Consider the following 23,161-nt stretch of genomic DNA (forward strand, 5'->3'; position numbering starts at 1 on the left):
TGGTGCGGATTCGTCATGGATCTGCACAAACGCATCCGTTCAGATAATACCGTTTGTATTATCTTTAACATAGCCAAGACGGATCTCTCTTGAACACCATTGAAAGTCAATGGAGGACAGATACATTTCTATTGTGCCAGATTGTGTCAGTGAAAACGGATTCGTCCCCATTGACTTACATTGTGTGTCAGGACGGATCCGTTTGGCTCAGTTTCATCAGACGGACACCAAAACGCTGCAAGCAGCGTTTTGGTATCCGCCTCCAAAGCAGAATGGAGACAGAACGGAGGCAAACTGATGCATTCTGAGCGGATCCTTATCCATTCAGAATGCATTAGGGCAAAACTGATCCGCTTTGGACCGCGTGGGAGAGCCCTGAACGGATCTCACAAACGGAAAGCCAAAACGCCAGTGTGAAAGTAGCTTTAGTAAAAGAAAGTTTATTTATTTTTTTGAACATGCTGAGATTTTAAGAATATAATTTTAATTATATGTCCAAGACTGAACCGCTTCCTCTGTAACCACCTTCTTACCTATAAATCTTATCATAGTTGATCTCTTAATATAGGTATGCTTTACCGTATGCCTTTATTACTAAAATAAAATTAAGGTCAATAAAACTGGATCTCTTCAGATTAAAGCCACATGTCTCACGTTCGGTAGTTGCTTGTCTTCAATTATGATTTTCGGTTCATGTGGTTTGTATAAATCTTATAACATGTTATCAAGGTGCAGCCAAAATAGTCCTTTTCTTTTTAGACATGTTTTATGAATTAGGTGAAAGAAAACACTATACTTAGAAGGACTTGTTTGAGAGAAATGAACCACCAAGATCCAAGGCTTTGTCTGTGAAGTTTGCACATTCGCAAGTGTGATACCAAGAATCCGGAGTGGTAACCAGTTCCTGCAAGGGACTAGTTCTACTGACCAGGGATCAGGAACATGACTGCTGACCACTTGATAAAGGACAAAACGAGTATCTGCTCCTCAAACTGCTCATCAAAATAAATCATTCTCTCAACCACAAGGTTTACAATCCTTTTGAAGCTGCCCTAAAGTCCATTAGGAAGTTAGATAAATGCTGCTTTTCTCTTGGTCAAGTACAAACTTCTCCTCCTCAGTTAATGGACACCTCTATCATGGCCAAGATTTCTTGTACTTGAGTCTAAGGCCACAGTAGACTTACTCCGCTCTAACCTGCCAAATTCAGCTGGGTTGGTTGACCAGCTAATGTGTATGAAATGCCAAGCCAGCATTCGTTTAGTATATATCAGGGGAAAGAAAGGGTCGAGCATGTAAAATTTGAAGATTCAGGATCCTTTGTTCTCAAGGGAGATACAATGCCACCAAAAATAAAAATAAAAATCAGCAAAATCAATCATGTTTAGGAGTTTTTTTTAGGAATAGCCATTCTAAAACAGCTTAAGTCCTTTGATGCAGTTTTTGACGCCAAAACCATGAGTGGATTAAAAAAAGAGAAAGAGGAGGAGTATCTGTCCTTAATACTTTAGCTTCTTCTCTGATCCCCTCCTGATTTTAGCTTCAAAAACTGCATTAAAAAACTGAACGTGTGTCAGCATCCTGAGGCCAGCTTAAATGCTTCACACTAGTCTAGTAATCCATTAATGTCCCTTTGAGAAGATAGAACATAGACCACATAAGAGAACGCTAAATGATAGTATTATATTCATCCATATCCTGAGCTGGACAACAAATGTCTCTCAGAAGACTCATTACTTATTAGTATTCATTAACCTTCCAACAATGCTATGATAGTTTCGCTGACTAAGTTAGCCATTAGATGTTGCACAATGGAAGTGTCAATTAGACGGGCGATGTCGGGATGTTACTATGTGCAAACAAGGCATCCAGGCATAAATTACACAGGATGATATTACAGCAGATAGTCGGGAAGGAAGCGATCTCCTCCAGAGGATGGGGAGGAGCAATCACTAATACCATTGCTCATCCCCATACTGGCTCATTGTTTGCCAGCAACACAGTCTGCTGCTGGTACACGATACATTTTTCGTGCGCACAAACAATTGCATTATCCAATAAATGAGCGTTTTGCTCGTTCATCCGGTAATCGATGGTGTATTTACACCGCCTGATCATCGCTATTGAGTGTTACTATGAGCACTCGCTAGCGATAATGTGTGCGATTATGGGCCCGTGTAAAGGTCCCTTTAAGGTCCCTTCACACAGGACAATTTATCAGGCAATTGTCGGAAAGGAACGGTACCTTCCCAGAAATCGCTTTCTCATCAGTGAAGAAGACCGCTGCATTTACATGTAGTGATCTCCTCAACAGTATGGGGAGGAGCGATCGCTAATGTCATATCTCGTCCTCATACAGACTCACTGTTTGCCGGCAGCAAAGGCTGTTTAGACAGCACACTCTGCTCCCGGCAACTGATGATTTAGGTGCCTACACAAACTAGCATATTACCCAACAAACGAGCATCTTTCTCGTTCATCAGGTAATCAACTGCACCTTTACACCACCAGATAAACGATAATGAGCGTTCCTATGAAATTATCTAGTGGTTTCCCAGCCTGTATAAAAGGGGCCTTAAGGATGGAATCCCACATGCAGTTTTTTGTGTTGTTTTCTGAGCCAAAGCCAGGCATGGGCTGGGAAATAAAAAGTATGGTCTTCTCCATGCTGCTGAATAAACATCTGGCCCTGGCTTAAAGGCTATGGAAATTTTTGCACTGATTTATTATTTTTCATTTGCTTCCTAAATGCAAAATTTTTAACTTTCTAAAATAATCTTAATTTAAAAAAAAAATCCCTATTTTGCTTCTGTAGAGTGTGTGTAATCCCTTCACCTAGCTGCTGGTTCTGCTAAATTTGACGGAGCTCTTCTCCTGTTTCTGTCAGCTCTCTCTGCTCTTCACCTCCTATCACTTAGTCTTAGACATGGTAGCAAGAGGTTGTATATAGCGAATGTGTGCGGAGGGGAGAGAAGATCCATGGAGGGCAGCTTACATTGGTTGTAGATAGGAAAGAAAACACATACACACGGGCAGTTTGCAGGGGGAAGACAGCATCAACCTGGACACACATGACCAGCATTTATTACTGACGAGGATGCACCCACATATGAAAAGTCTGAAACCAGAAGGTCGTAAACTGAATATCAGGGGCTCTGAAAAAGAATAAAGGAATGAAGACTGCAGAATGAAACTTGGTGCAACAATGTTTTAACAATTTTTTTTAAATATCAAATTGTGTCCATAGCATTTATAAAAGTGCAACAAAAACTGCACCTCAAACTGCATGTGCAATTTCAGCCTAAAGCATATACATAGTCTAAAATAAAAAATATAGTAAAATTTGATTCTGGAAGTCAATAGTTTGTAGTCCTTAAGCTGGGGGCCACCCCATAGTCCTCCAATAGTATATTCAGTCATGAGTACGAATAACAGTCTGTGGCAAAGACTCATACACTTTTCACCCCTCTGAAATAAAGGCTATACAGGCATGTTTATGGGCAAGTCAGTTGAGACAGAGAACTAAGGCAAGCAGATTTTGTGGATAAGGAGGAAGTCCAAGTGTTGAAAAAGAAAAAAAGAGATATGGTGTATTGACAGAAAGGAGTAAAGAGTATGAAAAATAATTGGAGGCTGGAATGTTGATTACGTTGGCCTTCCTGGAAGATGTCCACCCGTGAAGTGGGCGCCGAATTAAAGGAACTTGACTAGAACATAAACACGACTACGTTTACATAGCACTTATCAAGTCAATTCCAAGGATATCACCAAATAAAATAAATTCACAGTAAATGCAAATAGACTATGATTCAGACATGTCTATAACAAGACAGTAGACACAAGACTAGGTGGTCAAAAACACCATGAGAAGTAAACAACTAAAGTCCATGTTACCAGCCCTCTTATTATATTGTGTGCTTGCTCATCACGTGAAATCAAACACACGCTTAAAACCCATGGTAGATAATGAGTAGGAACATCACAATGTGACACAAATCCCTCTAATCAGCCTAACAATGGAGAATAAAACTCTGATTAAACTCTATGAACTTCAATAAAACTGGATTTTGTAGAGACGTTCAATTTTGACCTCTGAAACAAAGCACAGATTGTTTTTTTCGTCTTACACAATGATGGTACACAAGTCATTCTGCTTGATTCGATATTAAGGACAGAGAGAATGCTGATTAAGAAAAATCAAGTCCTGGCATGGGTTCATCTATGAGGTGGTCTAGAAAAGAATGTGCTGGGGTTAATGAAGATGTGAGGAACAAAATAAATAAAGAAGCTGTATCCTGCCCCATAATAATAGCTCAGAGAGTTTGGACACTATCATCTGAGATATTCGCCATTTAGGCCTTATACACAAGGCTCAGTCCACAGTGGACTCTGTGTGCTGCCATTCAGTGCTCCATAAAACGGCATCTAAAAAAAAAAATTCGAATACATTTTCCCCAAGACCATAAGACATTAGATTAGCAAGAAAGGGGGTTTTATGATATTTTCAAAAACTCAAGCATAAGTCAGATATCCTTATCCATAGTCTTCCACTGGTGTTGGCTCACTAGGCCATTGTCATGACGTGCTGTACTCAACACAAGATGGTAGCAATCATAGTAGCGACATCCCTACTAACATTGTGGCCAGTGGTTGTCACAGTCCTATCTTGAGTACAGTAGGTCATCGATGTGGCACAGCGAACAAATACTTAGGAGCTTTGAAAGGGTAAGCTAGCCATACACATTAGATTTATGGTGGCCGAACCCATCCATTTTGGAGGGACCAGCCAACCATCTACTTATGTGCATGGGGGTACATCAATTTTCACCCGACGGGAAATGTTGTAGGACAGAAGGATCATGGTGTTGATTTCAAACATGCCTAACACATTTGTTCTCATGGAAGGGAAGCCACTGCCACATCTGTATGGGGGGGTTGGGGTTCGGGAAGCTAGCATTCACTGACAGCAACCTAAAGTGTATAACCAGCGTGTAACCATACATATTATATTAATGTACAATGAAACTACCGATTTTGGCAAATGTGTATTGGGGCCTCCCAACCCTCCCCAAAGCAGATGTCGGAGGAGAGAAAGATCACGGTGTTGGATTTCAACATGCTATCTTTGATTTAGAGGAGATAAGCCACCCTAGAAGTGTCTGGCTCTAGCTTTCTACCCTCTCTCCAATCATGGCATATGAAAGCTCAACCGAGCAGGCATGTGTATGGAGTTACCGGGAACAACGCCGTTGGCTAAAGTGTACGGCAAGCCTTAGTATATGACTTTGTTATTTTGGACCCAAGTAAAGACAAGCATGCCTCTACACAGTCACAGCCTGGGACAAGTTCAAAGGAATAGAACAAACAGATCTTAAAAGGACCTCAACATTCCCGTTCTTATCTCTTGACGCATGACTGAAAAGGCAGCAACAAGTTCCAAGAGGTGGAAAGGTTTAGTCTTCATCATCCAAGTGACAATTCTGTCTCTAAGAGCTGCATAATGGGCTTTACAGCCTAATGTTCTCCTCTATATTTAACATCATTCTAAATAAAAGATTAGCTGAAGAACTTAAAACATTTATAACATAATGGATATTACGACACTTACAGAATCTGACACCATTTTGGTACCAAATTAGACTGATAAAAATGTTTCTCACAAGTTCTCATCCTGAAAATGCAGTAGGCAGCATGTTATAGATCATGAGGAGCTGAGCAGACTGCTGTTACATTGTGTGTGAAAATATTCAGAATAACTTATTGGTCTAAACTCAGGGACACTCTTGTCTTAGGAGTCCAGTGGGAGGTCCTGTCAGTGATTGACCACTATTTCATGCAGAGAAGGCTGCCAATCACTGAATATGACCACCCACTGGACTCCAAAGCCCAGAATCTGCAAGTTATACTGAATCTTTTCCCATAAAATTGAATAGAAAACACATACTGGGTGATATGTGTATATGGGACAAAAGCTACTGAGTTCCTATACAATGGCATACCTCAAAGCCTTAGTCGTAGGTATAAGTCAGGAAATTCTGCCAATGTATACGACAAACAAAAGGCAAAAACTGCTTACAGAAATCAAGTTCCTATTCACTGGTCACTAAAAATAAAAATATTCAAGATCCTGAAAGGGTTGAACTGGTCCACCAGAAAGTGTCAAAAAGTTTGTAGTCTATAGCCAGCTGAGTAGGCACATATTTTATCTATAACCATGTCCATTGCCTCTTTTTCATGGGACTCTTGTACAAATCTTTTTAGACCTCTTCAACTATTTATCATACGGTTTTCCAGGCTGACAACTCTTAGATCTTATCTATACTTTCACAACATTTGCGTCTGTGCAGCCAGAAAATCATCCCAGCAACTTGGGCGAACGCCAATAAAAATTTTAGTCCCCAGAGGCAAACGAACCACAAAAAATTTTCCGACACCCCAGTGAATATTTTCCAGCAGATTTTTGTTGTTGAGAACTCATTTTGCTGCCATTGCCTTTGCAAAAGACCCTGATGAAAACAGATCAGGAACCCCCGGACACAGATGCAACACAAGCGTCTGAGATAAGAAAAGTAGCTTGTTTGTATCTTCTGCATGTTCCATCCAAGTAGCTGGACGCTAATTGAAGTCAGATTTGCCAGGTGCATCATGGGATAGAAGCACATAAATCTGGGAAATGATGAAAGCCATATCTATTAATCATAAAATCCCATTGGAGAGAAAGGAAATATAAAGCACAGCTTGACCACGTCTCCACCAAGGACACAGAAAGGTGAAGAAAAACATACAGGCTGAGAACGAGGAAATAGAAATTTAAACGGTATATGTCTGACACACACAGAAGAAATTAAATTTGGCCACAAGTGACCCCTTTATGCTGGCCAACCAAGGAAGGGCATGAATAAAGCTGTGCTCGTGTTGGAGCAAGGGGCTCAAGAGACGTAAAAGACATTCGAAAAAAAAGCTGGCAAATCTTGTGTGATACCTCAATTATTACTGTTTCTTACTGAAAATCCTTGATGCCCCATATGTCGGGGACCTCCAACCGCAATAAGAATGTTACTTTTTATAGTGATTCGATGATTTCCATATTACCCATAGAAATTAATGAGGAATTGGTTCACATGCAATTCGCTATCAGGATTAACAGAAGGTAAAGCAACCAGACTGAGGATAAGACCACATGGTATGGCTGGCCGTGCATGGCCAAGCCATGCCTACCCGCAGTAGCCTTTGAACACTGTGCAGCCTTTGGTTGATGCAGGTTTCAGTGGCTATGCCTCAAGCGGTTTCACCCTTACAGGGGTTGGCCCATCTCAGACACCAATAGCATATCGCTAGGATATGCCATCAATGTCAGATAGGAGCAGATGCCAGAGGTGGGGTCCACACCTATCTCCAGAACGGGTGCTGGCATTTCCCCTACTGTGGTCACAGCTGGTGAAATGTAGTATTTCATGGAGGCCATTCAGTTGAATGGCCATCCACGTAATACAAAGACATTTCTTAATTGGGCATACGGACAAGGGTAGTCTTCATGAGAAACCCCCTTTAAAAATAAATTATGATATTTTTTAACCTTTTCCAAAGTTTCTCAAACGAATTCCCTAAGCCTCTTCTATAGCACTGTAGCTACACAAAGGACATAATGCATATGGATTACGGGAAGTCTAGTAAAGTATAGCATAAGATACGCAGTATAAGATTTTCAATGGAACATGTTGAATAAAAAGTCTGTCAAGCCATGTGTAATATATCAGGCAACAAACCAAAAATATTCATTTTGCATTCATCTATATCTATACAAAAATAAGAAAAAAAATGCTGCTCTTCTAGTGAACTAGGGAGTCATTAAGTTTTGAACAAAGCAGAACTGATATAGCATAATCTTCATTGCCAGAATATGAGATCATCTGATCTGGGCCGTACAAATGTCAAATCTACCATACAAAAACATCACAAAAAGAGAGCTGACATTCCAAGACAAATCGTCCCCCTGCTCCTCCTACACTGTGTTGTCTTTGCAGCTGCCTCCCAACTAACCCATGACTCTCATCCAAATACTGCCCCTGGGCAGCTGTTCTCTCTTCTGCTCATCTTGTCATCCAATGTACACACAGCACAATGATTTGATACGGATTCGGCAATCACATGCATGGCCTCTGTCTACACACGATTCTTAAAGCACGCTTCTAGAAATACAAAATGACTCCTAAAATCCATGACACAGCATGTGGATTCTCTAGCTATTATTATTTTTGCTATTATTATTATTTTTGTTTCCCCATTATTGTGCCCCATTTTAACAAATGACGATAATCATGCCTGATTTTACTATGGAACATTGGACTCCCTCTTATATCTCTTCAAGAACATTGGACGCCCTCTTATATCTCATCAAGAACATTGGACGCCCTCTTATATCTCATCAAGAACACTGGACGCCCTCTTATATCTCATCAAGAACACTGGACGCCCTCTTATATCTCATCAAGAACACTGGACGCCCTCTTATATCTCATCAAGAACACTGGACGCCCTCTTATATCTCATCAAGAACACTGGACGCCCTCTTATATCTCATCAAGAACACTGGACGCCCTCTTATATCTCATCAAGAACACTGGACGCCCTCTTATATCTCAAACAAACATCAGGAGCATAGTTTTTGGACTTGGAGGGGTAGCCCCGATGCCTGACAAGATCTAAAGATTCTACATCAGAAGACACCAGCAGTAATAATAGCTCATAGAAGTTTGGAAGCCCTGTTACAGATTTTGCGGTGGGGAACAGCTTCTAATAAACGCCTTACTCTCCAGGGACAAAGGGATGATCATGAGACAACACCCCCCCATATTCCCATATGTATTTAATGTCCATTCACAATGCAGGATAGTAAGGCTTCTGGGGTCATTTCTAGCATAACGCATAAGTAAGCTGGCCAAACAAATTAGATAAAAGTTGACCAACAGGGCAAGCTACTCTAATGCATATGGGGGTGGGTTCCTAACTTAAGATACACCTTAAATAGCTTGTTAATCCAACAGCTATTTCACCTGAAATAAAAAGTATGCTCAGATATTCACATTTCTATTGTTTTCATAAAAGCTCTACGATACAATTCCAGCTATTTTTGTCCGATTGTGTTCTCGTCTCCGCAATATAAATACCACTCAGCACTGCTGATCTGCTGTCCATACTATTTATATGTCATAATCACAGGTTCTTTGGGTCAGTGCCTACGATAAAATAACTTCCCGAAGTTCTAAACCTTCGGCAGATGTGGCATTGCCAACCACAAGTCATTGCTTTCTTTGCTTAGGAATCCTTTTCTCTCTGATTATGTCAGAAGGGCCAAGTAAGGAATTGGGAAAGCTAATGCATAAAATAAAGGAGACATCACAAGCCAAGAAGACAAAATCAAGTCACGATTTTTTAAAGACAGGACACCATTTCTAGTATAAGCCGAAGATATTAATTTTATGGAATTTTTAAGAGGTTCTATAATTACATATTGTGATGATATAATTGCAACCTGGGAGCCCTTAAAAGCCCTTTTTGAAGAGGTCAGTCAGTCTAGTGACTAGATGATTACCACGGGGCCAGCATTTCTAACTGAATAGGTCCATGCATTTCCCCCACTTCCCATGAATGGTCCTTAAAGTGGTTGTCCATTTTGAGCTAATTTTTTTTTCTTTTTGTTAAAAAGGGTCTTCTTCCGATAAGTTGATCCCACTGCTGGGCCTTCAGTGATCAACTTAAATCTGGGAACCTGCATGCACCACGGTAGTGGACATGGATCATTATGCAGCTTATGCTGAAGTCAACAGGTTGGCTAGCGGGTTAAAATTATTATTTTTTTAAATGGTCACAACAAAGCAAAATAATAAAAAGAAAGTCCTACGTACCTTATTGATCCCCCACCAATCCCATTCCGTCTCTCCTGATTCCCTGGTAGCCTCTACTTCCTAATCTCTCTTGATACATGGGAAATCACCACCCAGCCAATCACTGGTCACAGTGGTGATCACCTCATCCTGCGTGTCAAGAGGGACAAGGAAGTAGAAACCGGAACCAAGAAGTCAACGGGAGTAGCACTGCAGGGACAAGCTCAGTCCACCAAAAAGTAGATGGAGTTGTCTGCTTCCAAGCTATTACCGAACAGCTGATCGGCAGAGGTGTGGGGTGTCAGATCCCCGCATATCTAATATGGATGACTTATCCTGAGCATAGGTCATCACTGTGCAATTATAACTATCAAGAATCATGAAAGATGATCCTTTTCAAAATGTGTGATCAATGACGTAAACCCAAAAGTAATTCCTCGTGGAATTCTCAGCTCAGCATAATTGCCTACTTCTGAACAAACTCTTCCAATTCTCCTTGTCACTTGGACATAAGGAATGTGTCTTAGGCACATTAAAAAAAAAACGAATTTAGAAAAATCGCTCTTGGTCTTGCAATATGAAGAAAATTAAGCCAAAAAGGATGCACATGGATGTCTGACAAAATTATGTTATATGGATATGTAATATGGTGCTCACAGACTTCTATGGACTCATACTGGATTCATATTTATATAAAATCTATATATGCTCCGACCCATGCCAAATTATGTAGTGTCTTGGTCAGTGTTTCCCAACTATTGGCTCTTGGGTCCTCAGCATGTGGCTTTCCAGTTATTGCCAAAAATTTTGTGCACCAGTGGCAGCACAGAAGTCCTAACATTTCTGTATATTGGTTTACAGTAAACAGAGGTAAGAGTAAATCATATCTTCCATAATTTCTGCTCCTTTTAGAAACCAATGTGGCTAAATACCCCCAAATAGTTGTCTGTGAATGCATATTTGGCTATTTTTCCTTGTCATGTTTCGAGGCTTGTTAAAAAGTTGGACACTGAGTCATAGGGAACCACTTCCAAAAAGCGACGCTAGTGAGACGGTTCTCTTTCTCTGGGAGATACCTCTTTGAATGTCATGTCCGAAAGTAGCTCACAAGCTAGAAAAAAGCTGGGGACCTTATTAGGGGATGGGTGACACAGACCTCAATAAATCTTTGCCAGCCATGACACACTGTAGGGCAAGTGTAGTCTGTGTTCCTACTCTTTGAATACCATGTTGCTCTCTACAGCACCATTACCAAAAAATTGTTTCCCATGCCTCCCGACCAAGTCACTTGCACTCGCCTCCAACTTACACAGTAGGCACATTAGCCCCCACAAACACTTACCCGGTACTCACAGCAGCCTCAACACACTTCGCCAGTTGCCATAGCTTGCTTCCTACCTCCCCAGTAGTCAATGAATCGCCTACACTCGCACAAATTGTCGCAGTAGTCAAAGAAGGGCCCCCGACACAACAGATTTTTTAGCTGGCATGGTGACCAAGTTTTCTGCAATATGGACTCCGGGTCCTTAGGGTCCCTACATTAATGACAGAGAGCAAAGTTTATCAGCCCAGCTGATATCAGCCTATATTGGATTAGATACCTTGAAACAGCCTTCTTATACATGTAGGGCCATACTAATCGAGTCCCAGCTGTCGGTCTGCTAGTTTGGTCTCATGTTTCCAAGAGATCTTGGGACTCGGAATAAAGAAGCTTTCTTCTCATTGATTCCATCTGTAATCTGATCCCGCAGCCCAGAACAGCAGCCGTGAATCCGCACGGACATGAATTTCCAGAGCTGTACAAGGGGTTAGTGTGTTTATATATTCTTCATTCATTCCATACCGAGACGTTCTACCTCACGCCTTAGTCATGTAGAGCAATTCTTGAGGAACACGTGAAATCTTCTCTCATTTACAACTTGTATTAAGGATCTGTAAAACAATTATATAAGCCCATTTTGTATCCCCATGGCATGTATCCTTACAGAATTATTCAGAACACGGTGCATCATGAAGTACCTACAGGTTTTCAATAGTGAGCTACAGTATAGGGCCTAGAGAGCAGCTTGTGCATGAACCCTAATAATTTACCAATTTTAGAATCACACAGTAGAACGAATGACCTCCAATCTGACCATGTGCAGAAAAAATACGAGCCTTTTTTTCTTGACAGCTGACTCAATTCTATGACTATAATGCTCCATTTTGGACCACATAGTCATATATCAAAAATGTCCCAAAGCCCCCCATGCACATTTGTTTGGATCTATGGTGAGCTCCTGACTCTCCCCCAAAGATAACGTCGGGAGAGAGAAGGATTGGGTGAAATGAATTTTTCGCCCAATCCTTTTGTTCTTCCCATTTCAATGGGAGGTCGCATTGAGGATAGTGAAGCCGTTCCGTCCTCAACGCTGCCTCCCGCTGAAATTAATGGGAGGCAGAAAGGACGCAGCAGGTGCAGAAATTGCAGTGAGGGTGTCCACACCAAAAGTTCCACGGCAAAAGACGCTGTGTGAACATACCCTTAGAGTAAAGCTGGCCTGGTTGACCATAGCAACCCATCACATTGCAGTTAACATGATTTACGGCTGGTTGCTAAGGGCAACAAGGCCAGTTTTGACAAACTTGGCCCATAATCAGCAATGGCCAAGAATGCAATTATTACATGAGAGATTAAAGCCACAAGATCTCCACATAAAAGTCTAGCATTGCCCTTCAGATATAGCAACGCAGGGTGGAATTTCCTCTGCCAATTTATTGTAGATTCTGCTACCGATTTTTTGCAGATTTCACCTTCTACAACAATAAGGGAAATCTATGATTTAGAAATTCATGAAGTACATTTTTAAAATCTTCATGTCAGGTCAATTTACGCTTCAGAAGTATCGTAGTATGAGGATGAAATCTCCAATCCAATTTCCTGGTACTCCAGACTGCCACATGCAAATCCACAGAATATGTGTCCCATGTGGACATACCCTAAAGCAGAAGATGATATTTCATCACTTCCTTCACGAATCCCAAAAATATATGCCTCATTCCTAATTTTAGGATAGTTAATGGAGACCAAATGCAAAAGCTGTGGAACTTAGAATGGAGTACAAAAATACGGTACTACAGAAATATTGGCGTGTTTTCATGGGGTTGGAAAACCCATTTAAAAAGGAGTTGTCCCATCACAGACAATCCATTTAAGGAGAAGGGCACTCTCCAGAATCTGTGAGCCACTCACCACTGGTCATTCATGTAAAATATGGCTGGCTCGAGTCCACCACAGTGAGAACTTCTGCTTGTTCTCAGTTCTATGCTTGCGCTCATACAGGGCGGTCCAAGCAGAGGACCCCTTCTAAGAAGCTATGGATAGAGATTATTAATGTACATAAATATTCAGAAAATGTATTCAAATTAAATTCAGGCAGTCTGCATATTCAGGACAATGCCAATAAAGAAAAATGTGTACATGTACATAAATTTACATAAAATGAAAAATAAAATACAGAAAATTCACTTTTTTTCTTTCAAAGGACAAAGTAATGAAGGGTTGTATCTGGTTTTAGAGCACCTTCAATTAGGAAGACCAAAATCATAGGTCACAGAAGAAAGTAAGCGCATCTGCATCTGTTTTCCTCTGCGTTACGCCTCACTTTTATGTGGACAGGTAATGCTTTAAAAACAAAAATCAACCTGAATGCCACTGTAGCCCCAAAATTCCCAAAGGAAATGATTCGGAGTGGTGTGGTGAACCACGCAGGTTTCTGGTTGTCTTGCCCAACATGAGAAATGCAGACTGAGCAGAATATTCTGACGTTGCCCATTGTGGTGGCTCGGAGCATCACGACCAGCTCCTCACCATGCCAACTCTGCACTTTAGATTGTCAAGTCAAGGAAAACAATCTGAAAACAGGAGACTGAGATGTGATGGGTGGTCCTCTGTACTCCCTTCCATTAATGAAAAAGAAAAACAAAACTAATTTTGGTTTCTTCACCACAATTTTAGCCAAGAAACATAACACAAACTTGTCTTCTCAGCTAAAGGTCCCCATACCCTTCCCGCTAGTGTTGATAGGGAGTCGCTCTGGCAGCAGATTATTTCTCATGGGATAAAAAAGGATCAGGCATAATCTTTGTGGATCCACAACAGAAGAACCAGAGTGATCCAAAATGAATCAAGGTTTAAAATACGATGTTTCCAGATTTACTTGGTTCCTGAAGCTTAAATCTATTATATCAATTGACTAGGATCTAATCAAGTAATAGGATCTGTTGTGAAATTATTATTTAAGTGGTAATTTGCAGGTGTTGTTGGAGTCTACTGGGATACTGCAAGTGGGTAAAGGGCAATGATGGAAGGAAGCTACTGTCAGAGTTCTCTCCACGAGAACAAAAGGTTCATGCAATCGAACTCCAGCAAGCCTGACCCTTACTTCCCCAGATGGCAGAATCAGTGGGGACCCATACACATTAGATGCTTGGCCGAAACTTCCAGTTTGGATATCTAATTTGTAAGGCCTGCTTCATGTATGTCTGATAAAGAGAGTATTTGAAAATACTAAATAATGAAATGAAGGCTGGATCTTTTTTCACTGCATGTTTTTTTTTTTTGTGATATTCAGAGCTCTCCATAAGAAGAAATAGTACCCCCTGGTCCTTACAAAGGCCTCTCACCCAGTTAAGCCAGTTCTCTCTGCTCTGCACTGATGAGGAGCAATCACTCCAAAACAGTGTGTGCAGATGGTGGATTGGCTTAGTTTTAATCCTAAATTATGTCTCAAGACCTGCTTAAATGGTCAAACATTAAAGGGGTTGTCTCACCTCAGACATTGGTGGCCACCTCTGGGAACTGCACCTACCACGAGAACAGGACACATGCGTGGCCACCCTCCATTAATTTCTATGGGACTTCTGAAAATAGCTGAGCACTGTCTTGGCTGTTTCCGGCAGACCCATAGAGGTGAATCTAGCGGTGACTGCACTTGCGCAGTGTTCTCTCTATTCATTTATTTGGGACTTCTGAAAATAGCTGATGGTGCTCGCTCAGCTATTTTCAGAACTCCCTTAGAAAGGAATGGCCGCACATGCACTCTCCTACACTTTCCAGGGCCCGTTCTGGATATAGGTGCAGGCCCCAGAGGTGGGACCAACACCTTTCTGACATTGGTGGCATATCCTAGTGATAAGCCACCAATGTCTGAGCTGATAAAACCCCTTTAACTTACAGGACAGCTACCTTACGTCTGGTGGCACGAGAGGCTCAGCTTCCTTTTCATTTCGGAAAAAGAGCTAACTTACATTTCTTGATTTCTTGTAACATATCTCTATGTCATGGACAAAAAGTCTGTTTGCGGCCCCATTGAAGTCTATTTTTAGTGTGAACATCGTATAAATAATATATATGTTATACATTTCCTGTGTTTTTACTGTATGTGTGTATTTTTAGAAAACATGCTTAATTGAACGTTATCATAAAGGGTCATTACCCCCTTGTACAAGTCATATAGAGTTACATACCCAGGGTCTTCACAGCAACAACGTATACATTCTCCATATGTCTCAATACAGCCACAAGTATAAGTCTACACAGATAAGGGTATGTTCACATGTAGAATTTGCAAACTGCATGATCCGAGGCAGAAAGCGAAGGCTGGGACTACTAGGCTTCTGCTGCCATGTGCAGTTTAATGTGCCACAGATCTGTGTCGCTATATGGAGTCCTATTGGAGTGGCACTAGCTATGTGGCACTCCCTTCACCAAACAAAGGGGTGAGGAAGAAGCCCAAGAATCATGGAAAGGGGTGTCCTGGATGGCAAAACCCAGCACTACAATAGAGGCCTAATTTGATCTGTGTGACCTCTTGTAGGAACGTCACTCTTATTTTCCTAAGAAAATTTTCCTGCTTCCCTGTAAATTGCTGTAAATGTAAAATTGCCGAGAAGAACGTCTGCAGATGTCTTCACAATAAATGTTCCATGTTGTATATATTGTACTGAACCAGGACGAGAAGGTCCATGTTCCACACCATGTAACAAAGGCAACGAAGAGGACGTGTGTCGAAATGAGGGACAGAGGAAAGGAAAGTTTCCTTTAATGATGGGGGCTTACAAGATTAGGGCCTTTGTGTTCATCAAAAGGCAGCTAATGAGCAGCTTCTTACATGACAATGCCGTTTCTTGTCTTCCTTTTCAGAGACATCTGTATTGTGCCTGGAGATACCATAGGAGCTGACGTTACCTCAAGATCAGTGACTCATAGTCTATACATAGAGTTTTTGGCAAAAACAGTAAATGTTGGCATAATTATCTAATACCAAGCATGTGGGTACGTGCTTCGTAGCTGAAAAGAAGGATGGGAATATTTCAGCGAGTGTTCTTGTATCTGTACATGATTGTGATCCACAATGCAAAATAACCAAATCTACTACACAATATCACAAATGAGACAAAGCTGTTGACAGATCTTGTAAAATAATAGCGTTTCAGATAATAAACTGGCATGAAAAGTACCACCAATAACATGGACATAGGGCAGAAAACCCAATAGCTGTTGGCCAGACAGATTCCTCCCATCTCCACCATAAACATTCAAACTAGGCTTGGTCAAGAATGTATGTATTTTTCCATGGGGAGAAGGAAATAAGCTAGACTCTTCTGGGAAGGATTGGGCACGTCGAAATCCAATACGCCATATCTTTATTTCTTCTGATGCCTGGAGTTGGGAGGCCCCATGAACATTAGATATATCTACAGATCCCACCAAAATCAGCAGATTTTTATCTGATGTGTATAACGAGATTCTGTAAATCAGTAGGGTGCTACTACAAAGCCGGGGATGTCCACAATACTGTAGACATTGGACCACTCAAGGTGTCAACCTAGTTATTTTAGTAGCCTAGAAATACGACCTAACACAAAATAACTAAAAAAATTGGGCATCAGAAGAAATATTCCATTAGTAATGGGTACACCGCTCAAGGGATTCGTCTTGCCTTGTTGCACCCATGATCTTACGGCAGGTGCCATCATAGAAGTGTAATATTTTAGGATATGCAGCACCGTCACCGAAAGTTTATGTAGTCATAAACAGAAGAGAAGGTCAACTTGGCAGGGATGAAATCTCCATTCTGCCTGGACACTGATGGTTGGCGAGGAACTTCCGAATCTCCCTTGAGAACAAAAGGATCCAATATGTTAAAATCCAACAGCCCAACCCTTCTTTTCCTGGACACCTACCGTTGGGGGTGAGACAGGACACCACCATACATATTAGATGGTCGACATTCCGTCGAAATTGGGAGGCTTGGCCAACATTCATCTATGCTGTATGGCTACCTTTACTTTGTGTATAAAAATATTCACCTCCCTTTAGACTTCTCCATCTTCCATTAGATAACATTCACAGGACAATAATCGACAAGAAATGTGATCCACATTGGTTTAGATTACTAACCACAAGAAGCAGTCAAATGAATAATTATTCAGGCCCCCCCCCCCCCCCCCCCCAAGCATAGGCCTCATGCATCCGATCTGCATTTTTTGCGAATCTAATGTGGACCCGTTCATTTCAACGGCACAGCACATACTGTAGTGTAGATGGTCGAGCCACAAATTATTTAACATGTTCTATTCTAAGAATAGGCAATACTACAATGGGGCCTGTGAAAAAGGTGGGATGCATGTGTACTTCGGGGATCCGCGATTTGTGGGGACCACAAAACACATATGGTCGTGTGCAGGAGGCCATAGTCTGCGTCTCCAGCTTTGCACAATGCAAATTTTCCCCTTTGTCCTTTACAAAAGTGTTCATGTCCCCTCACATCGCATGGGCACTGGCCCAACAAAATTTACTGAAACAGATCCGTAGTTGGATTGTGCCCCCGTAACGTCTGGCTCTCGGTGCGACCATTGTGATAAAGCTGTGGAGCAGGAGGACCCTGGGCCATGTCGGGGACAGGCACATTTTTGGATTAAGATGTTTATCGCGCCTCGCAGGCAGCAGTAATCACACTCTGCATTGTTCCTCGGCCCGGTCTTGCCTTCAGGCTGGAGATTTCTCCTCTGAGATGAAGGTTAAATCCTTTTCAGCTCTCTGTACGCCAAAAATGAGCTTTCTTTCATCAGTTTAGACAAACGAGATCCCCGATACCCTCAGACATGGGATCAGCATTATTTTTTCCCCATGTACATGCATTTCTAGTCACAGTCCTAAGACACAGTGATAATGGGGGTTGTCCATTTTAGAAAAATTGCTTGGTTACCCCGATAATAAGCTGATCATGAGTGGTCCTACTGATGCTGGAACCCTAGCTATTATTGACCACGTTCACACACCGCATGTTGAACTAGTATAGAAATCCGCACCACAATCTGCATGTGCCACATGTAGTTGTGGGTTTTCGTTCAACACGTCCGATCTATTCCAGACGAGAAGACCCCAGAAGACAGAAGTCTTTCGGCTTCAAGTTGCCATACACACCGGGCAACGCTCTAGATGTATCCCTTCAACGTATCACCACGCACGGGCATACAGTGGGATATGTCGCCCATGGGGTCCCTACGTTTTTTACATCATACTGTCGTATGGAATAGTGTCGTCTACGCTACTCCATACCTTTTTTTATCTGCGGTATACCAAAAAAAACACTAGGCCGATGGGGGCCACAAAGATGTGTTTTCTGAGTAACAACCACTGAGGCCTCAGCGCCAACATTAAATACCACCCAGTGATGGAAATAGATGCCATGGACCTATCACCACACCCATAGTAGGATCTTCCCTGGAAGCTTGGGTGACATCTCCTGTGAGAACTATGGAGGCGGCCATATTGGTTGTGACCCAGCCTCCACAAAAATCACAGTGACAAAGAGCTTCCCGAAGAGACAAAAGCCCTATATATATTTAATGGACCGGGTAGACACCATCACCCCCCAGTCTATCGTCTACCGTCCCACGAGCAGATCCCCTCCCCGAGCCCCTGGGACGACATATGTTTCTGTGTGAATAATGACTCTTCCTAAATTACCGCACGCTGAGCCCATGAATTAATTGTGCTCCCCCCTCAGACACATCACACCAGTAAAGTGCTAAAGTGCTGCCACACTTTACAAAAAAAAACACCGCCGCCAGATGTGACATGAGTAACGATAAAATGCCCTGCAAACACTGCCAGCAGCATTTTGAGTCCGTTTCCTTACGTTTTTGGGTTTTTGGGTTTGTTTTCATACATTTCACCATAGAAAACAAAAAATAAAGTCAGTAAAAAACGCAAGTAAACATGTCCGGACGGATACAAAATGTGTGGAATATTTCCGTCACCGTGATTACAAATCGGTGGGGTTCTCTATGATTAGAAAGCTCTGCTTTTTCTCCACACACAGCGCCACTCTCGGGCCGTGCCTGGTACTGCAGTTTACCTGAGCTGCAATACCGAACGCTTCCTGTAGACAAGTGTGGCGCTGTTTCTGGGAAAAGAAAAGAAGACCCTTGTTACTCATCATAACTAATACGGGGTATATCAGCCAGACCCACTTAGGTCGGTTGGTACCCTCTATCAGGGGGGCACCTAGCCTTTCTGCTGCCTGAGGCGAAAACTGATACAGCACCCCCTCTTCCCAATGCAAATTTCTTAACCCTTTGGTTGCCTCCCCCCTCTTGCCCCTACCTGGCGCTGCCTGAGGCGACCACCTCACCTGGCCTCATTGGTGGTGCACCCCTGCCCTCTATGTAGGACCCAAATAATACAATCATACAGCGCACAAATAATGCCGCCCTATCAAGAGGCTACAGACTGTAGCTGTATATAGGTTTGAGCCCTGACTGTGAGATCTGGTTGCAAGGCCCAAGGCCATGAGGACAGTGGGGCCCCCATTCATTAGCGAGATTAATAGGTAGGGGAAAATATTCAATTTGATACCCTATATCTGAACACCACAGCCTTACTGCCACCCTTACCCCACTCTCCCCCGGTGTCCTGCACCCAAAGCCCCACCATCTGCACCCTACAGCAGGGATGGCCAACCTGAGGCTCTCCAGCTGTTGCAAAACTACAACTCCCAGCATGCCCAGACTACCTACAGCAGGGCATGGTGGGAGTTGTACAACAGCTGGAGAGCCGCAGGTTGGCCATGCCTGCCCTAGAGGATAGCCATTATGATTCTGCTCCTATAGAAGGTTGTCACTCATCTTTCTAAGAGTCCTGAAGGACACACCCGCCCGGTTACACAATGATATGGGAAGAGGGGTCCACAATTAGGCAGATTTTTGCTTTAGGACTGGAAAGGTAAAGGACTATCCTTGCGGACGCTATGGTGGTAACTATATTGAACACCACCCAGCTTTCCAGCGGTAATAAGCCTAGTTATGCAGTACGTATAATTCCGGACTGACGGCGGCCACCATGGACGACACCCAGCTTTCCCAGATAAGGACATGCTGTATTAGGGCTTCGGTCTATGAGACAACATCACGGCGGCTTACGTTACCCGGAGGATAATTCACTCCAGGCTGTAAACCGAAGGACGCGAGGACCAAGCGATCCCGGCCGGGGGGGACGTTAGAGGGGGCCAGTTTAACCAGTTCACCGCCGGCCACAGCTGCAGACCTCCTCTCGGCCCCGGAGAAGTCATTCAGTTACTTTCCCTCGCTACGAAAAAAAAAAAAAAAAAAGGGGAGGACAAAATTCCCAATGGAAGAAATTGAAATACGTCTTGGTGAGCTAAGCCCGGGCGTCCTCCAATCACAGGGGCGCAGGAAATCGGGATGTCAGGAGGCGAGGGGAACCGCTCACAGCCCACAGATGCAATCCCACTGCCAAGTATGCAGGGACAGGGTGGCACAAGTCATGCCTAAGAGTATACTCCATGATACGTCCTGAAAGATGTTCCGCAGCAGCTGTGTAGAAACCGTATAGGGCGAGACCTGCTCCGAATCCCAATGAGCTCTGAACCTAATGTATACAGTGCCAGTACAGCATGCCTTGCTGCATAATAGCCATACAGTGCACAGACCATACAGTGCACAGACCATACAGTGCACAGACCATACAGTGCATATACCATATAGTGCACAGACCATACAGTGCATATACCATATAGTGCACATACCATACAGTGCACAGACCATACAATGCACAGACCACATAGTACACATACCATACAGTGCACAGACCATATAGTGCACATACCATACAGTGCACATACCATACAGTGCACAGACCATATAGTGCACAGACCATATAGTACACAGACCCTCCTCTATGTGTACATACCATACAGTGCACAGACCATACAGTGCACATACCATACAGTGCACAGACCATATAGTGCACAGACCATATAGTACACAGACCCTCCTCTATGTGTACATACCATACAGTGCACAGACCATATAGTTCACAGACCATACAGTGCACAGACCATACAGTGCACAGACCATATAGTGCATATACCATATAGTGCACAGACCATATAGTACACAGACCCTCCTCTATGTGTACATACCATACAGTACACAGACCATACAGTGCACAGACCATACAGTGCACAGACCATACAGTACACAGACCATACAGTGCACATACCATACAGTGCACAGACCATACAGTGCACAGACCATACAGTGCACAGACCATACAGTGCACAGACCATACAGTACACACACCATACAGTGCACAGACCATACAGTGCACAGACCATACAGTGCACAGACCATACAGTACACAGACCATACAGTGCACAGACCATACAGTACACAGACCATACAGTGCACAGACCATACAGTGCACAGACCATACAGTACACATACCATACAGTACACAGACCATACAGTGCACATACCATACAGTGCACAGACCATACAGTGCACATACCATACAGTGCACATACCATACAGTGCACAGACCATACAGTACACATACCATACAGTACACAGACCATACAGTGCACAGACCATACAGTGCACAGACCATACAGTACACATACCATACAGTGCACAGACCATACAGTGCACAGACCATACAGTACACAGACCATACAGTGCACAGACCATACAGTGCACAGACCATACAGTACACAAACCATACAGTACACAGACCATACAGTACACAGACCATACAGTACACAGACCATACAGTACACAGACCATACAGTACACATACCATACAGTGCACAGATCATACAGTGCACATACCATACAGTGCACATACCATACAGTGCACAGACCATACAGTGCACATACCATACAGTACACATACCATACAGTACACAGACCATACAGTACACAGACCATACAGTACACATACCATACAGTACACATACCATACAGTGCACAGACCATACAGTACACATACCATACAGTACACATGCCATACAGTGCACAGACCATACAGTACACAGACCATACAGTACACATACCATACAGTACACATACCATACAGTACACAGACCATACAGTACACATACCATACAGTACACATACCATACAGTGCACAGACCATACAGTACACATACCATACAGTACACATGCCATACAGTGCACAGACCATACAGTACACAGACCATACAGTACACAGACCATACAGTGCGCAGACCCTCCTCTATGTGCACAGACCCCATAACACGACATGTACAGCACCTAGACCTGCCCATACAGTAACACATGCCCACAGTCCGCTCTTACCTCGGCACGACCTCTGCATGGCGGCTCCGGAGCAGGCGGCTTTCCCGGGCATGCTGCTGCTGAGGAGGAGGACGGACTCCCGGTAACAATGCGGCGGCGGAGCGGCAGCACAGGCTGACTACTGCTAGTGCCCGGCCAGCATGTCCCCTCCAGTCACCTCAGCCGATGGGCAGGCGCTGCAGCCGGGGGGCGGGGCCTGTGGAACAAAGAAGACGGGCTGACAGTCGGTGACTACCGGAGCGGCTGTGTGCACACAAAGGCTGCCGCCCCTCTCATCGCCTGCAGGAGGCGGCAGAGCGTCGGCCGACCGGTCAGTCGTCCGGGAGATCGTTCCTGATAACCGGCCCTTGCCGGTCATGGTGCAAACAAGTGTCATTTTCCAGCCTGGCAAATCGTTTGCAAAATCTTAGGGTGTTTTCACACTGTGCGTTTACTGGGAATGATGCATATGTTAAACAGGACCCTAATATTACCCAAAAAAGTGGCCCTTTTGGCTTCCCTTAGGGCTCATGCACATGACCGTATGTATATTGCGGTCCGCAAAACACTGATCTGCAAAAAAAAACGTGTGGGATGTCTGTGTTACAGCCGTTTGTTTTGCGGATCTG

At 43.1% G+C, this 23,161-nt stretch overlaps 1 protein-coding gene across 3 annotated transcripts in view; it reads right to left on the reverse strand.

The window, feature by feature from the left end:
* The window catches only part of AFAP1 (actin filament associated protein 1), a 114,126-nt gene extending 91,416 nt beyond the window's left edge, over positions 1-22,710 (reverse strand). For all 3 annotated transcript variants that reach the window (XM_040419147.1, XM_040419146.1, XM_040419149.1), the window contains exon 1: positions 22,554-22,710. In XM_040419147.1, coding sequence (XP_040275081.1) covers positions 22,554-22,605 — 52 coding nt within the window. In that variant the 5' untranslated portion in view covers positions 22,606-22,710. The remainder of the gene's footprint in view (positions 1-22,553) is intronic.
* Positions 22,711-23,161: the final 451 nt, after the last annotated feature.

The sequence above is a fragment of the Bufo bufo genome, chromosome 2, assembly GCF_905171765.1.
Source record: "Bufo bufo chromosome 2, aBufBuf1.1, whole genome shotgun sequence".
Lineage (NCBI taxonomy): Eukaryota > Metazoa > Chordata > Amphibia > Anura > Bufonidae > Bufo > Bufo bufo.